This window comes from Canis lupus, chromosome 8, assembly GCF_011100685.1.
Source record: "Canis lupus familiaris isolate Mischka breed German Shepherd chromosome 8, alternate assembly UU_Cfam_GSD_1.0, whole genome shotgun sequence".
NCBI classification, from domain to species: Eukaryota; Metazoa; Chordata; class Mammalia; order Carnivora; family Canidae; genus Canis; species Canis lupus.
Genome location: NC_049229.1, coordinates 47,208,975 through 47,224,832, shown reverse-complemented (window position 1 = coordinate 47,224,832; position 15,858 = coordinate 47,208,975). Strand labels below are relative to the sequence as shown.

General features: G+C 45.2%; 1 protein-coding gene across 1 annotated transcript; it reads right to left on the bottom strand.

Moving 5' to 3' along the window:
* Positions 1-7,888: 7,888 nt before the first annotated feature.
* ACOT6 (acyl-CoA thioesterase 6) lies at positions 7,889-14,127 on the bottom strand. The gene is made up of 3 exons (XM_038545226.1): positions 13,656-14,127; positions 10,726-10,928; positions 7,889-8,544 (listed from the first exon to the last, which is right to left on the bottom strand). The coding sequence occupies exons 1-3, from the start codon at positions 14,110-14,112 to the stop codon at positions 7,939-7,941; spliced, it is 1,266 nt and encodes a 421-aa protein (XP_038401154.1). The 5' UTR covers positions 14,113-14,127; the 3' UTR covers positions 7,889-7,938.
* Between the last annotated feature and the right edge of the window lie 1,731 nt (positions 14,128-15,858).

Below are 15,858 nucleotides of genomic sequence, written 5' to 3'. Positions count from 1 at the left end.
AGGAGTCTGCTTCTCCCTACCCTCTGCCTGTGCATTCCCCCTGCTTGTGCTTTCTCTCTCTGTTAAATAAATTAATTAAATCTTTTTTAAAAAATAAATAAATAAAACATTCACTTATTTGCCTTGAAAAAAAATCTGTTTTGGCTGAAATAGGTTTATCATTGTGGTTGAAATAGATACCTGTTTTGGCTATGTAAGAATGTTTTTTCTTTTCTCCCTATGAGAAAAACACTCAGAAATAGAATAAAATATGATAATTTATACCAAGGATATGGAAAATGTTTTGGTTTGAAGAGTAAATCCTGATCATCTAAGCAAATAGTTTTGGCAGGGTTTGAGTTATGAAAGTGCAATACCTCATTTAAAAAAATCCAACTTTAAAGGGCCCTTTGAGTTCTCAATGAGCTTAAGATACAAAGTCACCAAAATCCCTAAGTAAACAAAGTTTATACTATTTTAAAGGTCTAATGATGGTGTAATATAAAATGAACAATATGTGTGGCATAGGAGCCAAGGGGAGGCTACCCCTAGATAAACCACTTAAGTGGTTTTCACTTTGAAGGGGTTCAAGGGAGTTCCCCTCAGAATATGCCACTATGGCATGTAGACTATTTTGAGCTGAAGGCAATTGAGACCCTGTGGGCTCAAGAGAAAGTTTAGCCCTCCCTTAATGACATGGAAAAATCTAAATTGGGGGTCTTTTCCAGAATGAGTGTTATTACCAGAGATAAACTTTATCTGAGCGACCCATCTGTACGGCAGGGCAAACATCTAATTTCCAAACAACTGCTCTTACTGTTCTGTGAATTGCATTCCTTCCCTTGAAAGTCCTAGGCCTCTAACCTTTCCTCCTTACCTTGTTTTGCCTGTCTTTGGAATTACCATGTCTGTGTGGATTCCCTATACATAAAGAAAATTTCATTTTCTCTGGTTGGTCTGTTTCACGTCCATTTGATTTTTAGTCCAGCCAGAAGGACATTGAAGAGGAGAGTAAATTATTGCTCCCTCACAGTGGAAAGGGAGTAAAATGTCAAACTATTTCCTTCTAATGTTGATCTGTTACTTGTCTTTCAACATTCTTATTGTAGAGTATGTTATTCATTCACTATTCCAAGAGAATTTCCCAGCCAATTGCCTCCTAGTATTTTTCAGATACAGTCTTCTGTATTATTCCAATTAAAAGTCCCAGATAAAGGGGCGCCTGGGTGGCTCAGTGGGTTAAGCATCTGCCTTTGGCTCAGGTCATGATTCCAAGGTTCTGTCTGGGATCAATCCCCAAGTCAGTCTCCCAGGAGCAAGCCTTCTCCCTCTGCGTCTCCCCCTGCTGGTGCTCTTACTATCTCACTCTCTCAAAAAAATAAAATCTTAAAAATTAAAAAAAAAAAGGGGGGGGGGAGAGGGGAAGGCCAGATAAATCTGTAAGAACAGAGTTAGAGGCAAGAACATTAGATATAATCCAAACTAAAAGATCTAAAATTCCAGTGCCAAAGGCTAAATTTTCTTTGTTGTTGTTGTTGTTGTTGTTTTAGGCTAAATTTTCAAAGCTAGAAACAAGTTAAGGCAAATCTAGCCACCAAAGTGAAAGCTTGGGTGTAAATATTAATGTAGTGATATTTACAAGGTGGTTTTCTTAACATTCAAATATCTTGGCATCTCTTGATCTGCTCTTTGTAAAATTAGATCTCAAGCATCTCTGGATTCAAGATTACTTTCAGAAAGGATAAAGCAAAACCACGAAAAAGACATAACACACAGATCCTCAAATTATTCAGCAATAGATTTTTCCAACCACTAGCTTACCACATTAAAATAACTGAGAATTTCTTTATTTTCTCTGGATTCAGGAATCTGACCCCAGTATGTAAAATTGCTAAGACCTTATACACTCAAAAAAAAAAAAAAAAAAAAAAAAATCCCCCCTTGGGCAGCCCGGGGTGGCTCAGCGGTTTATAGCTGCCTTCAGCCCAGGGTGTGATCATGGAGACCTAGGATCGAGTCCCACATCCTGCTCCCTGCGTGGAGCCTGCTTCTCCCTCTGCCTATATCTCTGCCTCTCTGTGTCTCTCATGAATAAATAAAGTCTTAAAAAAAAAAAACAAAACCAACCCCAATTATGAAAATGTTTTAAATCTCTTGTTTAAAAGATTCTTAGTTGGGATTCCTGGGTGGCGCAGCGGTTTGGTGCCTGCCTTTGGCCCAGGGCGCGATCCTGGAGACCCTGGATTGAATCCCACGTCAGGCTCCTGGTGCATGGAGCCTGCTTCTCCCTCTGCCTGTGTCTCTGCCTCTCTCTCTCTCTCTGTGACTATCATAAATAAATAAAAATTAAAAAAATAAGATCTTTAAAAATAAATAAATAAATAAATAAATAAAAGATTCTTAGTTCTAAGGATCCTGAGAGTGAACATGGAAAATAAACCAGACAAGTTTAACTTGTCTAACCTAATTCTTTGACTCATTAACTCAGGCCCTGTTTGTGGAGGTCAGAGTTTGGCGCTCAAAGAACTTGACTGCACCCTCATTTTAGCACCATCTAGCTGTGGGATCTGGTTAAAACACTTTAGGCCTTAGTTTTTTTTCATCTATAAAATAAATTGTTCTTTGGTCTATGAAATGAGCAAGTTTCCTCATCATGATGGTTTTCAAGAAATTCGAGTACGTCAGAAAATAACAAAAAGATATCTGTATCCTAACGTGAAACCAGTATAAAAAAGTGAACAATATATGTAATGGACCTTCAGTGATGATCGGGCTCGAACAGATACCAGTGAAAGATTTGTATCCACTAATCTGGTCATCATTACAAGAAATGATAATTGTTAAAGTAAATTAACACAAAGCTCTCCCTACTAGAGAGGTAAATACTTAATGCTAGAAACTGTACAGGCCATTTATGCTTATTATAGCAAAGATGCTCACAAGCAATAGCTCTGCAGCCCGAGGAGTTTAAAGGGGATGGGGGTGCAGCTGGCAGAAAAGAGGTACAGTCGCCATTTAGGAGAGCGACTGTCCTACCTGGTGTGTAGGGCGACAAAACAAAGGAATCGAAGGGCCCGCTTTATTTTCCGAACACTAATTAGCTAGCACAGCAAGCAGGCTTTCGTAGGTCGATTTCCTAAAGCCAGGCCCAGCGCTCTGCGCTCAAGACCTCCCGCACCTGGGGGCAGCGGGAAGACGCCCGCAGGCGGCCCGCAGGCAGCCGAGCTCGGAGGACCAGCGCCGGGTCCAGCGGCACCGCCGGCTGCCGCGGCGCGCGGTGGAGGTCACCTCCACTTGGGGGTGGGGGGGCTCATCACGCCCCTCGGCATCTGGTTGAAGCAGGGATCCTCCGAGCCGGCCGGCGTGAGGCTCCACGAAGCCCCATGGGCTCCACGCCCGTGAAGGGGCCACCCCGAGCCCGGCCCCCGGCCAGGTCCAACTCCCGCGGCCGCCCGCTTGGTAGCGCGGCCCCGAGTGGAGGGGCGGCCGCGGTAGAGACGGCCGGCGCCCGCAGGGTCCCCCGCTCCCCCGGGCCTAAGCCGTGCACGTGAATGTCCAGGAGCTCGGCGGCCAGCGCCGCCTTAGGCGGGACGGTCAGGGTCGCCGCCTTCTGGGAGAGAAGGGCCGATGTGATCCCCCTCCCAGACAGGAGGGGGCCCCCGGGATCCTCGCGGCTTGGACTCCCGCAGGCCGGAGGGCCCGGCGTCACGGATGGGGCGGGGCCAGCGGGCGGGCCCCGGAGAGGCGGGGCCCAGTGGCATCAGCTGGCCCGGAGGGCAGCAGGGCCGGCCCCCCCTCCCCCCACCCCCGGCTGGTCCCTGGGGCGCCACTCTGCAACCGGCTGCCGGATGGGGCGACTTAGGAGGGCCCGGGGTCGGTCACGCTTGGGGGGTCCCTGTAGTGGGACCGCCTGAAAGAGGCAGGAGCTCATCCCCCGCCTACCGCTCCCGGGCCAAGAGGGAGAAGTTACTGATCAGGAGATGCTGGCCGGTCTCTTCTTTCTTTCTCTTTTTCTTTCTTTCTTTTTCTTCTTTCTTTCTTTTCTTTCTTTCCTTTCTTTCTTCTCTTTCTTTTCTTTTTCTTTCTTTCTCTTTCTTTATTTCTTTAAAATATTTATTTATTCATGAGAGAGAGAGAGGCAGAGATACGGGCAGAGGGAGAAGCAGGCTCCATGCAGGGAGCCCGACGTGGGACTCGATCCGGGGTCTCCAGGATCACACTCTGGGCCGAAGGCAGGCGCTAAGCCTCTGGGGCTGCCCCGGTCTCTTCCTTAAAGGCCCACTTTGTTGGGCAGCCCGGGTGGCTCAGTGGTTTAGCGCCGCCGTCGGCCCAGGGCCTGATCCTGGGGACTTGGGATCGAGTCCCACGTACAGCTCCCTGCATGGAGCCAGCTTCTCCCTCTGCCTGTGTCTCTGCCTCTCTCTATGTCTATCATGAATAAATAAGTAAACTGCTTCTTGCTATAGAAAAATTTTTAAAAAATAAAGTCCTGCTTTGGCCACCAGGGGTCACGAGTCCCTAACCTAGCTGAAGGAGGCTTACCTAGACCATAGGCTCCCAGCAAAATTCCTTTCCCTCTTGAAATTATTTTTGCCTGGGATTAAGAAAAGACTGCCAATGTTAAAGTTTAAACGTTCTCGATGAGGCAGCTCTACGCATGTGTACACTACGGAAATAGTCTCTATTGTCTTGTGGCCTGAAATAACTATTAAAAAGGTGTCTTTATATGCAGGAAAAAAAATACATCATGACTTTTCCTCTTTCCAAGCAAAAGGCATGGGATTCACAAAACCACATTTTTCCATTCAAACAAGTATTTGTATGTATATGCATATAAAATGGTTCTAGAAGGGTATATATATCAAGTTGATAACTGTAATTGGCCCTAGAAGCCTGGAAGAGGGTAATAAACTAAGAAGGTTAAATTTAATCTGTGACTACCAGGTCCAACTTCAGAATGCAAGTCCAAGCCCAAAGTTCTGGAACCCAGCACCTCTGAGAATCTCAGAGTTGGAAGAACACTTATTCTCTCTCTCTTAGGATCTCTCAGGTTGACCCCACTTAGATTTTGTAGAATCCATTAGTTTTCTCTAATGAAATTTAAATGTTATGTTTTAAAAATAAACACACAAATAGATATATAAATTTCTTAAATGCTTCACCTGGATTATCCAATTTAATCACGACAGCCCAGAGAGGTAGTTCTTGTTATTATCACTATTATCCTCGTTTTATAGATGATGAAATGGAGGCTTTGGAAGCTTAATAACTTACCCAAAGTCACACAGTCAATAAGTAGGAGAGCCTGGAATTTATACCTACTGTGAAGGTATCCTTGAGGTTACTACCATTTACATCACTTAATGTTTCTTAGCATGACAGCCTTTGGAAGAAATTGATTGCTAAGCTTTGCTTTTATTTTAGGAATACTCTAAGCTTTGTGTAACTGACTAGGTTTCTTTCTTTGCATAAGCCATTGGAAAGCGTATGACTGAATAAGTGGCCAGTCAAGGCAAACATATAAGACTACATAATAAGCACTACTGTATTAGCCTAGTTTCTGGCTTCATTTCACAGATACCTTTTCTCTTCCTTCCTTCAAACTCACAATTACCATATTTTAGGTAGCTATTCAACAACCTGAAATTCCTTTTGAAATCTTAGAAACAGGTAGCCAGATATATAGTCAACTCAGAGGAGAAAGTGACCAAACATCTTTAGGCAGTGTAGGATATTTTAGGCTACTTTATCAATAAGGAAGAAATTGAAGTGGAGAGCTGTCCCTATACCTGGAAATTTAGTACCTGGAGATAGTTGTCATCCTCATGCTTAGCTTCTGGGGCTAGCTTTTGGCCCTCACTTCTCTCATACCCCAAGCCATGTTCCTTATAACTTCTTCCTGTGATTCCTCCATCCCAAAGGCATCTGTAGTATACCAGGACCACCTGGGAGTGAATTAAAACAGCCACTCCAAGAATTCACATCATAGTAAATTATTATACTACATAAGGAATAACTACACTCAATACATATTGTTAGCAATTTGTCAAAATTAAGTTACCTCTAAGGAACCTTCTTTTCATTAGTCAAAAACTAATGGGCAGTTGTTTGGATAAACTGGAATTGGTGAAAGGTTTTGCATGTGCCCAGCAAACCATGTGATGTGGTCTCAGAAAAATTTTCTTGCACTTGGGAAAGACCTTCAGTTCTAGTCTCTTATGTATCTAGGTAGTAGTGCTCAGTACATTGCAATGAATTGAGGCAGATGGATCCCAGTACTTCCTAGTAGGAAGGTGATAGGAACAGATGCTGCTGGGAGGAAGTCTAATTTGGTAAGTATAACATGACATCCAAAGATTAAGGCAGTGGCCCACAGGGTAGAGTCTTAAAAATGTGTTAGTTGGGGTGTCTGGGTGGTGCAGTTGGTTAAGCATCCAACTCTTGGTTTTGGCTCAGGTCCTGATCTCAGAGTTGTGGGATCAAGCCCTGCATCAGGCTCCATACTAGGTGTGGAGTCTGCTTGGGATTCTCTCTGCCTCTCCCTATGCCCCTCCCACTCCTGCTCTCTCAAATTAACAAATAAATCCTTTTTTAAAAATTGGGATGCCTGGGTGGCTCAATGGTTGAGCATTTGCCTTTGGTTCAGGGCGTGATCCTTGAGTCCCGAGATTGAGTCCCACATCGGGCTCCCTGCATGGAGCCTGCTTCTCCTTCTGCCTATGTCTTTGCCTCTCTCTTTCCCTGTGTCTCTCATGAATAAATGGATAAAAATCTTAAATAATAATAATAAATAAATAAATAAATAAATAAATAAATAAATAAATAAATAGTTATAGGGGAGCCTACGTGGCTCAGTTGGTTGTCTGCCTTCAGCTCAGGTCATGATCTCAGGGTCCTGGGATTGAGTCCCACATTGGGCTCCCTGCTCACTGGAGAGTCTACTTCTCACTCTTTATCTGACCCTCCCCACCTCATCTTGCTCTCTCTCTCTCTCTCAAATAAATAAAATCTTTTAAAAACTGGGTTATATCAGTATATCAATACACTGTTTTGCTTACAACAAGTACTGTTGTAAAGAACTCAGCTTTACTTTGTAAAAGTACTGTTTGAATCTTTGTAAAGGGTACATTATCAGTAAGGAAGAAATTGAGGCCTGATTCATAAAATAAAAACAAAGCTCTGCATTCATAAAATAAAAGCAAAGGGATGCCTGGGTGGTCAGACAGTTAAGTGTCTGCCTTTAGCTCAGGTCATGATCCTAGAGTTCTGGGATCGCATCCCACATTGGGTTCCTTGCTCAACGGGGAGCCCACTTCTCCCTCTGCCTGCTGCTCCCCCTGCTTGTGTGTGCATGCTTTCTCTCTCTGACAAATAAATAAAATAGTTAAAAAAATAAATAAAAACATGGCTTAGCATATGAAGAAATTCAATGCCCCCAATCTTCAAAGTGGGGTTCAGAAACAAGTCTTGAATACACATTCAGAAATGTATACTGGCAAGAAAGAAGCATAGTTCATTCCATAAAGGGTTCAAGTGGGTATGTTCCCAATGCTCAGACATGGTCAGTTAGAGTCCAAACAGGATTTGGAACTCTTACGAATACAGAAACTCAGTCTTCAAAACCAGAACACAGGTCAAAGGTAGGCCAGCAACAGAGAGTTGGGTAGGCACTTCTTACATTTCACCTACTTACGGCTAAGATGGAATGGATCCTGTGGATGAGGTCAGGATTAAGCCTATACAGTGAGAGAGAAAAAAAAAAAAGCCTATACAGTGAGTAAAGTTCAGGGGAGAAAGGAGTGGCAGTGAAGAAATCAGGGTTGCAAAGACTCCAATGGGACCTGATAAGAAGCTGAGATAGTTATTTTGTTGCCAAAAGTTTCCTACGTGCTCTGGAAAACCCAACACATATGTATGAATTCGGTTTTTATTAATACTATCTGGTCTATGATTACAATTTTATAGTTTGCTGGACTGGACAGGTTTTTGACCATTGAGATGTTTATGGAAGAAAGTTTGAATTCGCTGCCAAGCATCGACCTGTGCCCTTGACTGAAACTCTGGCTCACCTCCATGGCATATGGGTTGGCCTAACACTGCATGTACAGAAGCTCTACATACAGGAAAATAAGGTGGTTCAATACAATGACCAGTTCCTTTGTAGCAGATTATCTCGGGTCTGTCTTTCCCATTGGCTTGTAACCGTTCAGAGGCTATCTGAGCATAGAAGCTACTCTTCCAGTTATTATCATCCATGCCAACAATAAACAGGAAGGGCCCCTGGGCCCTTTCAAATGGAATAATACTTTTCTGGTTGGATCCCTCCAGTGGATTTTCCCAAATACCCATAAAATTCAAAAGTCCAGATTCATTAATTGTATATCTCTTTGGGTCACTGCCAAGACTGGGGATAATCATATCTTTGTAAGGCAGAGGAGCTACTGTGTTAGCCACACAGGAATTGATAAGTACAGTGGCTGTGATCCCCTTCAAGAAAGAGGCCATTGAGAGACACAGGTCACCTCCTTTGGAGAAGCCAAGAAGCCCAACATTAGGGCCTTTCACCTGTAGAAGAGAAACAGAACAAGCCCAGAATTTGTAAATGGAGGACATAAACAGTGATTTTATATTCTCTAGGTAGCTTTTTTAAATGTCATTGGCTTGCTTTCTTCATGCAACAATCCACAATGCTCAAGTGGGTCTTCTAAGAAGCAAATCAATTGATTTCCTAGGACACGGGCCTTCCACTAATATTTTTGGTGATTGGGTCCAGAGTACACACAGAGACCTATACCCACATACCCTAAATATTTAAGTTATAAATCAAGTGAACAAACTCTTTAAATATATTCTTTTCTCCCACTTTGATAAATATACCTCCATAACAGAAGATTTGAAAGCATGGAAGGTCTTGAAGCTCTGTACTGGAATGTAGACTAGGGGAGAGCCAGCCCATCCTTGGTCCCTACCCACCTTCCTGTTTTTCCCAACCCTGGCTCCATCATCAACCTTGAGGGGCCTCTCACACATGTATGTGGACGCCCAAGCCTATGTGTTAGTTAGTTATTTATTTATTTATTTATTTATTTATTTATTTATTTATTTATTTATTTATTTATTTATTTATTTATTTATTTATTTATTTATTTATTTATTTATTTATTTATTTATTTATTTATTTATTTATTTATTTATTTATTTATGATAGACATAGAGAGAGAGAGGCAGAGACACAGAGGAGGGAGAAGCAGGCTCCATGCCGGGAGCCCGACGTGGGACTCGATACTGGGTCTCCAGGACCACACCCTGGGCCAAAGGCAGGCGCTAAACCGCTGAGCCACCCAGGGATCCCGCAAGCCTATGTGTTTAAGGCCTAGGTGTATTCACACTGATAGACCAGAGAAGAGACACAGGACTAGAAGGAGGATCGATGCCATTTGGCAAAGAATTCTGGGGTTCCAGATCACAAGGGCATGGTGGGCGCGTGTGGGTGTGCGTAAGCACACAGGTTCCAGGTGGATACATTCCCTGGGTACCTTGGACTCCTCACCCTGTCGGCAGGGATACAGCCCAAAGGAAGTCCAGAGTGTGGCCACCTAAAACAAAAGTCCAAGACAGGGATCCCTGGGTGGCGCAGCGGTTTAGCGCCTGCCTTTGGCCCAGGGCACGATCCTGGAGACCTGGGATCGAATCCCACATTGGGCTCTGGTGCATGGAGCCTGCTTCTCCCTCTGCCTATGTCTCTGTCTCTCTCTCTCTGTGTGACTATCATAAATAAATAAAAATTAAAAAAAAAAAAAGTCCAAGACAGAAGAATTGGTCTCTTGTTTTTCCCTGGGGCCTTAGCTCCTCTAATTAACCAATAATCACAATTCAAGACCATCTAGGCTTTAGCAGCTCTGCTAAGAGACCAGTCTCTGAATTCTGAGTTAGACTAACCCACAGACCTTGTGGAACAGTTTATCATTTAACATTAGAATATTTGAGTTTCTTTGAGTCTAGGGAGTTGCAGAGTATATATTCTATCTATAATCATACCAAACTATTTTATTTTTTCCAGTCTCAGATAAGAACTTTCTCTATAAAAACACAGTATCATTATTACATTTAACAAAATTAATGATTCCTTAATATCATCAAATACAGTCCCTATTTAAATGTCCTAAAAATGTCTCCTGCTAGTCAAATTTCTCCATCTGTATATTTACATTAGCCTTATGAATAAGAAAAATAGAATCTCAGAGAAAGAGTTGCCTTTTTCAAGATTATTGGGCCATGTGGTGGTAGATGAAGAACCAGAATTTAAGGTTAGTAACATTTTAGGGGAGCTCTTTGAATTGTGGTTAATAATTAAAGGGAAATAAACAGTGGAGTCTTTAGAGATTGGAGAGAGAGGGATAGAAATGAAAATAATAATCCTAGTAACTGGGATCCCTGGGTGGCGCAGCGGTTTGGCGCCTGCCTTTGGCCCAAGGCGCGATCCTGGAGACCTGGGATCGAATCCCAGGTCGGGCTCCCGGTGCATGGAGCCTGCTTATGTCTCTGCCTCTCTCTCTCTCCCTCTCTCTCTCTGTGACTATCATAAATAAATAAAAATTTTAAAAATAATAATAATCCTAGTAACTTTTGAAGGAACTTTTGTGTCTCATGATATATTTCTAGCCCCTGGTGTTCTGGTATGGCTTCTGGATCCAGTCCTGGGTCTGCTCTATCCCTTCTCCTCTTCAGGCAAGCATGAGGACCCACCTTTGGATGCTGCAGCATGAAGTTCACAGCTTCTTCAAAGTACTCGAGTTGTAGATCATCCAAATACTCAGGGAGGTCTTCAAATCTAAAATAAGCCAAAGCAAGCGCAGCAAACCCATGTCCAGCCAGGAGGCTGGCCCTGTATTCACAAAGGCCACCACCACTTCCATACAGATCAATGATCCCAGGGAAGGGTCCTGCACCTGGAAAGCACCACAAATCTTAAAAAGCTTTAGACTCTCAAAAGACATTCTTGAGTTTCATATTTTGGTAGTCAGCAAAGAAAAGTTTCTAGAGCAACTAAGGTTGGGGGTGGAGGAGTGGGTGGAAAAAGGATCCTTTTTAAAATGTGCAATTTTTTTTCTTTTAGTAATCTTCAGGGAGAAGGACGGGAACAAAAAGCTTTATTTTCTCCAGAATTTTTCACATATTTTCACAAATGTGTGAGAAAATGTGAAAAATATGCTAGAGATAGCATTTGATATAATGTACATTTCCCACATAATTTTCCTCCAAAAAAAAACTATTTTAGAATACTTTGAGAGCGCTACATATATAAGGGTTTATTAGATATACTGCCTATGTCTTTGCACACTCTGCCCCAGCCTTAAATAACACCATTCCTAAATGTGCGCTGTTCTCTTTGGCTCCTAAAAATGGTATACACTATTCCCCTCCATCCCCAATTTTTTCTTAAGATTTTATGTCTTTATTTGAAAGAGAAAGACCAAGCAAGGGGGGGGGGGGCGGGCAGAGGAGAGGGAGAAGCAGACTCCCCACTGAGCAGGGAGCAAGATGCAGGGGGTCCATCCCAGGACCCTGGGATCATGACCTGGGTTGAAGGCATACGCTTAACAGACTGAGCCACCCAGGTGCCCCTCAAACCTAAATTTAGATCTCCCTTCCCAGAAGGCTTTCCAGATCCCTCCCAAAGTGAGTTGAGTCAGTCTTTTATATGTTCTCACCAGCACCCTGGGCCTGTACTTCCCCTCTCCTAGCACTTACCACATTTATAACTGCAAGTATAGTTACCTGGGTCCTTTATTAGGCTGTTAGTGCAGTGAGGACCATGTCTGTCTGTGCTATATATTGCATCCCAGTATGTAGCATGGTCCTGGACTTAATTCATATTTGTTAAGTGATTGAACTTGTTTACCTTATTTACAAAAGCCTTTGGGCCAGAACCGACTTTTTTTTTTTTTTTTTTCAGAACCGACTTTTTAAATGGGCCACATAGTAGACACTGAAATAGTTAACAGAACATTGACTGGACTCAAATATCAGTAGCCATGATAGGTAGTGAAAGGGTTTTTAGGCGGGAGATTCTTTTTAAAGGCCTTTTTTAAGCTTTTATTTATTTATTTTAGACAGAGAGTGAGAGAGAATATGTGAGAAATAGGGGAAGGGGCAGAGGGAGAGAATCTCAAGCAGGCACTCTGCTGAGGGCAGAGCCCATCCCATGACCCTGAGATCATGACCTGAGCCAAAATTGAGAGTTGGTCACTTAACCAACTGAGCCACCCAGGTATCCCTGGGGGCTGATTCTTCTTAAATCAGGAGGACTACTGAGCTCCTAGTCTATCCCTGGGCAAGCCTTTAGGAATACAGACCCATTGAGATGCGTAAAGTCCAATTCTAGCTGCAGGAGTTCACAGCTGAATATGCAGCCATTAATTAAGAGTGTGAATTGCCTAAGAGCTGTAAGAATAAAGCAGGGCCTCTCGCTTTGGAGAATGACATTTGTTCCAGATTCTGTGGCATGTGGCAACAACTGCAGCATTTCTCTATGGGAGGGGTTTCAGTCTGGAATTTGGTTTTAAGAGTTGGGTCAGGCGTTTTGTGTCCAAGCCTCTTTTACCTAGTAAGCACCTTGTTCTTTTAAGACTAGGGTTCCTCAGCCCTATGGGCATTTTAAGTAAGGTATTTCTTTGTTGTGCAGGCTACCCTGGGCATTGTGAATGCTTAGCAACATCTCTGGCCTCTACCCACTAGATGGCAATAGCACCCCAGGCCTCCTGGATTGGGACAACCAAAAATGTCTCCAGATATTGCCAAATGTCCTCTGGGGTGGAGGAAAATTAACCCAGATTGGGAATCACCAACAAACTGTTTAAAACGGGAGAAAGGGACCATCAGTTTGTCTTCTCGGATTACAGGGCACTGCCTCTATCTGTGGTTTTAGCTTCCTCGGAAGTTTGATGTGAAAACAGGCAAAGGCCACTCTTGCACAGCACCTTAAGTCATTACCTAATACTGGTGTTTGAGGGATCGGATCCCTGGGTGGCTCGGTTTGGCGCCTGCCTTCGGCTCAGGGCCTGATCCTGGAGTCCCGGGCCTGCTTCTCCCTCTGCCTGTGTCTCTGCCTCTCTCTCCTCTCTCTTCTCTCTCTTTCTCTCTCTGTGTCTCTCTAATGAATAAATAAATAAAATCTTAAAAAAAAAAAAAAAAGTCATTACCTAAAACTGGTATTTGAAACACAGCCGCCTGGCCTGCACTTGAAATCAATGCACTGGGGATCCCTGGATGGCTCAGCGATTTAGCGCCTGCCCTCAGCCCAGGGCCTGATCCAGGAGACCCGAGACTGAGTCCCGCAATGGGCTCCCTGCATGGGGCCTGCTTCTCCCTCTGCCTGTGTCTCTGCCTCTCTCTCTGTCTCTCATGAATAAATAAATAATATCTTTAAAAAAAAAAATCAATGCTCTCTTTGAGTATGTTGAATGCACTTTTTAGCTAAGAAGTGGCAGTTGACTCCTGGAAGTGCCGAGAAACTTCGAAGAAAAACTTCAATCCAGGATAGACTCTGGAGTGCGGGGACGAGTTTAGGAAAGTTCCACAACCATGAGCTCCCCACCCCCCGTCAGGCAAGAGGCCACCCAGGTCTCGGGACTCCATCTAATTCTCCAAAACAGCCTGGGAGCCCGGGCGCTCACCTGGGGGCAGGAAGAGCGTGCCGCGCACCCGGCCCGCGCGCACCGGCACCCGCCGCACCCCGGGCCGCAGGAAGTGGCGCTCGTGCAGCGCCCGGCCCAGGAGCCGCCCGGCGTCGGGCTCGTGGCCGTCCAGCACCTCCAGCTCCACGGCGAAGGGCGTCTGCACGTCCCGCTTCACCAGCCGCACCAAGGGCGTCTCGGGCTCCAGGGCCCAGAGCAGCCCCATGGGCTCGAGCCCCACGAAGCTGCCGCCCAGCGCGGGCGCGCGCGCCAGGTCCAGGAGGCCGCGGTCGTCCGCCCGGTAGCGCGCGTGGGCCCGGAAGAGCGCGCCCCTCTCGTCGCGCAGGGACGCGCGCAGCGTGACGGGCTGTCCCGGGGCCAGGCCGCGCACGGAGATGCGCACCGGCTCGTCCCAGGCGCAGCCGCCCGCGGGCTCCAGGCTCACGGTCGGAGCCATCCTGATTTCTGCCGAGCGCTGCGGCGGGAGGGGGGCGTTATCCGCCTCGCCAGTCACGTGTCCCGCGGGCGGCCCTTCACCTCCTAGGGGGCAGTCACAGTGGGCACCTGGCGCTTCTCCCATTGGATGCACGTGAGACGCTCTCAACCGCTGCGTGAGATCCCTAGTGTTTGTGCAAACGCGCTGATGTCTGGTCAGCCGGAAGAACGTTGTCAACTAAAATAAGAGTTCATTATTAATCCTCCCATCCAGCGCAGTGAATGTGGACTAGAGGTACCAAGACTGTTGCGATGGCACTGATACGGTCAGGTCCGAGAACCTGCAGGTGTATAAAGCATCCCAGGTGATTGTAATTCAGGTGATCAGTGGAGAAACAGTCCTAATCCTTCCCCTGCCTCTCGATCCTTTCCCTGGCCTTTTTCTTAGAGCTAAGAGTACCAAGGGGTGGCTTTCAGTGCAGATAGATGTTTATGGAGTGAGATCGACCTGGATTCCGGTCTGATCCTGCTCCTTAATAGCCTGGTGATCCTTAGCAAGATACGTAATTCAGTCTCTGAAGCCAGTCTCCTTCTCTGTAAAAAGCATATTGTGATAATTACCTGGGCTAACATATGGCAAACACCGCACTGATAAAACTATATAGCAGGTGCTCAGTAAGAGTTTTGCTTTTCAATTCACGAATCTGGTCACTGGCCGCGCGCGTGAGTGTTGAGCTGCGTCAGAGTTCTGGCAGGGAACAAACAAGTGGCATGTTCCAATTGGGTAATTTGTGGGGAGTTTCATAATGGGACTATTTCCAAAGGCATTGGCAAGGTTAAAAAGCAAGTTGGTTGCAGAACCTTGGGGCTTGAAGGCTCAAAGGCAGAAGGCTGCCTGGCAGGAGCCCTACCTACATAGCCTTTGTGATGGGAGGCAGGCAATCCGAGGTGAGATAGTGTGGGAGTGGAGAGAGAAGAAATAGCTTGACTTCACTCTCCTCTTGCTCTTCACATTTTTGACAGTGCCTTTCATTAGCTGAACCCAACCATTCTGCTCAGCCTACTTGATTTCACAACAGGGTGGATGGAGCATGCGCACCGTGCCCAGTGAGTGGAAGCACGATAAGCCAGACCAGGTCCCCAGATCTCAGAGTACAGTGAGCTTTCAGTATTCTACCTCTGGAAGTACCTGCTGGGGGTGTTTTAAACACCCTTTGTTTGAAATGTTGCAGGCTGTGCTCAATCTAGGAACACTCGGTTTACCTGAGCTGCTGCAGCCACTAGCACAATTGACATCTGCCCTCAGGGACACCTGGGTGGCTCAGTAGGTTAAGTGTCCAACTCTTTTTTTTTTTTTTTTTTTTTAAGTGTCCAACTCTTGATTTCAGTTCAGGTCACAATCTCAGGGTGGTGAGACTGACCCCTTCATCAGGCTCTGTGCTGCTTATGGACCCTGCTTGAGAAACTCCCTCTGCCAATCCCCCACCTCAATAAATAAATAGATAAATAAATAAAAGTTTTTAAGATTTTATTTATGAGAGACAGAGAGGCAGAGACACAGGCAGAGGGAGAAGCAGGCTCCATTCAGGGAGCCTGAGGTGGGATATGTATGCTCCCGGGTCTCCAGGATCAAGCCCTGGGCAAAGGCAGGCGCTAAATTGCTGAGCCACCCAGGGATCCCAATAAATAAAATTTTAAAGTGAAATCTGCACTCAGATTTCAGAAAGGCAAAGTGAAAGGTGGCTTCTCCCTCTCCCTTTTGATACCC

Excerpts from the sequence above, each read along its gene's own strand:
- ACOT6 (XM_038545226.1), bottom strand. The coding sequence starts at position 14,112 with ATGGCTCCGACCGTGAGCCTGGAGCCCGCGGGCGGCTGCGCCTGGGAC. Across the intron at positions 10,929-13,655 it reads CACGCTCTTCCTGCCCCCAG|GTGCAGGACCCTTCCCTGGG; the intron begins GTGAGCGCCCGG and ends GGTGCTTTCCAG. Across the intron at positions 8,545-10,725 it reads TCATGCTGCAGCATCCAAAG|GTGAAAGGCCCTAATGTTGG; the intron begins GTGGGTCCTCAT and ends TCTCTTCTACAG.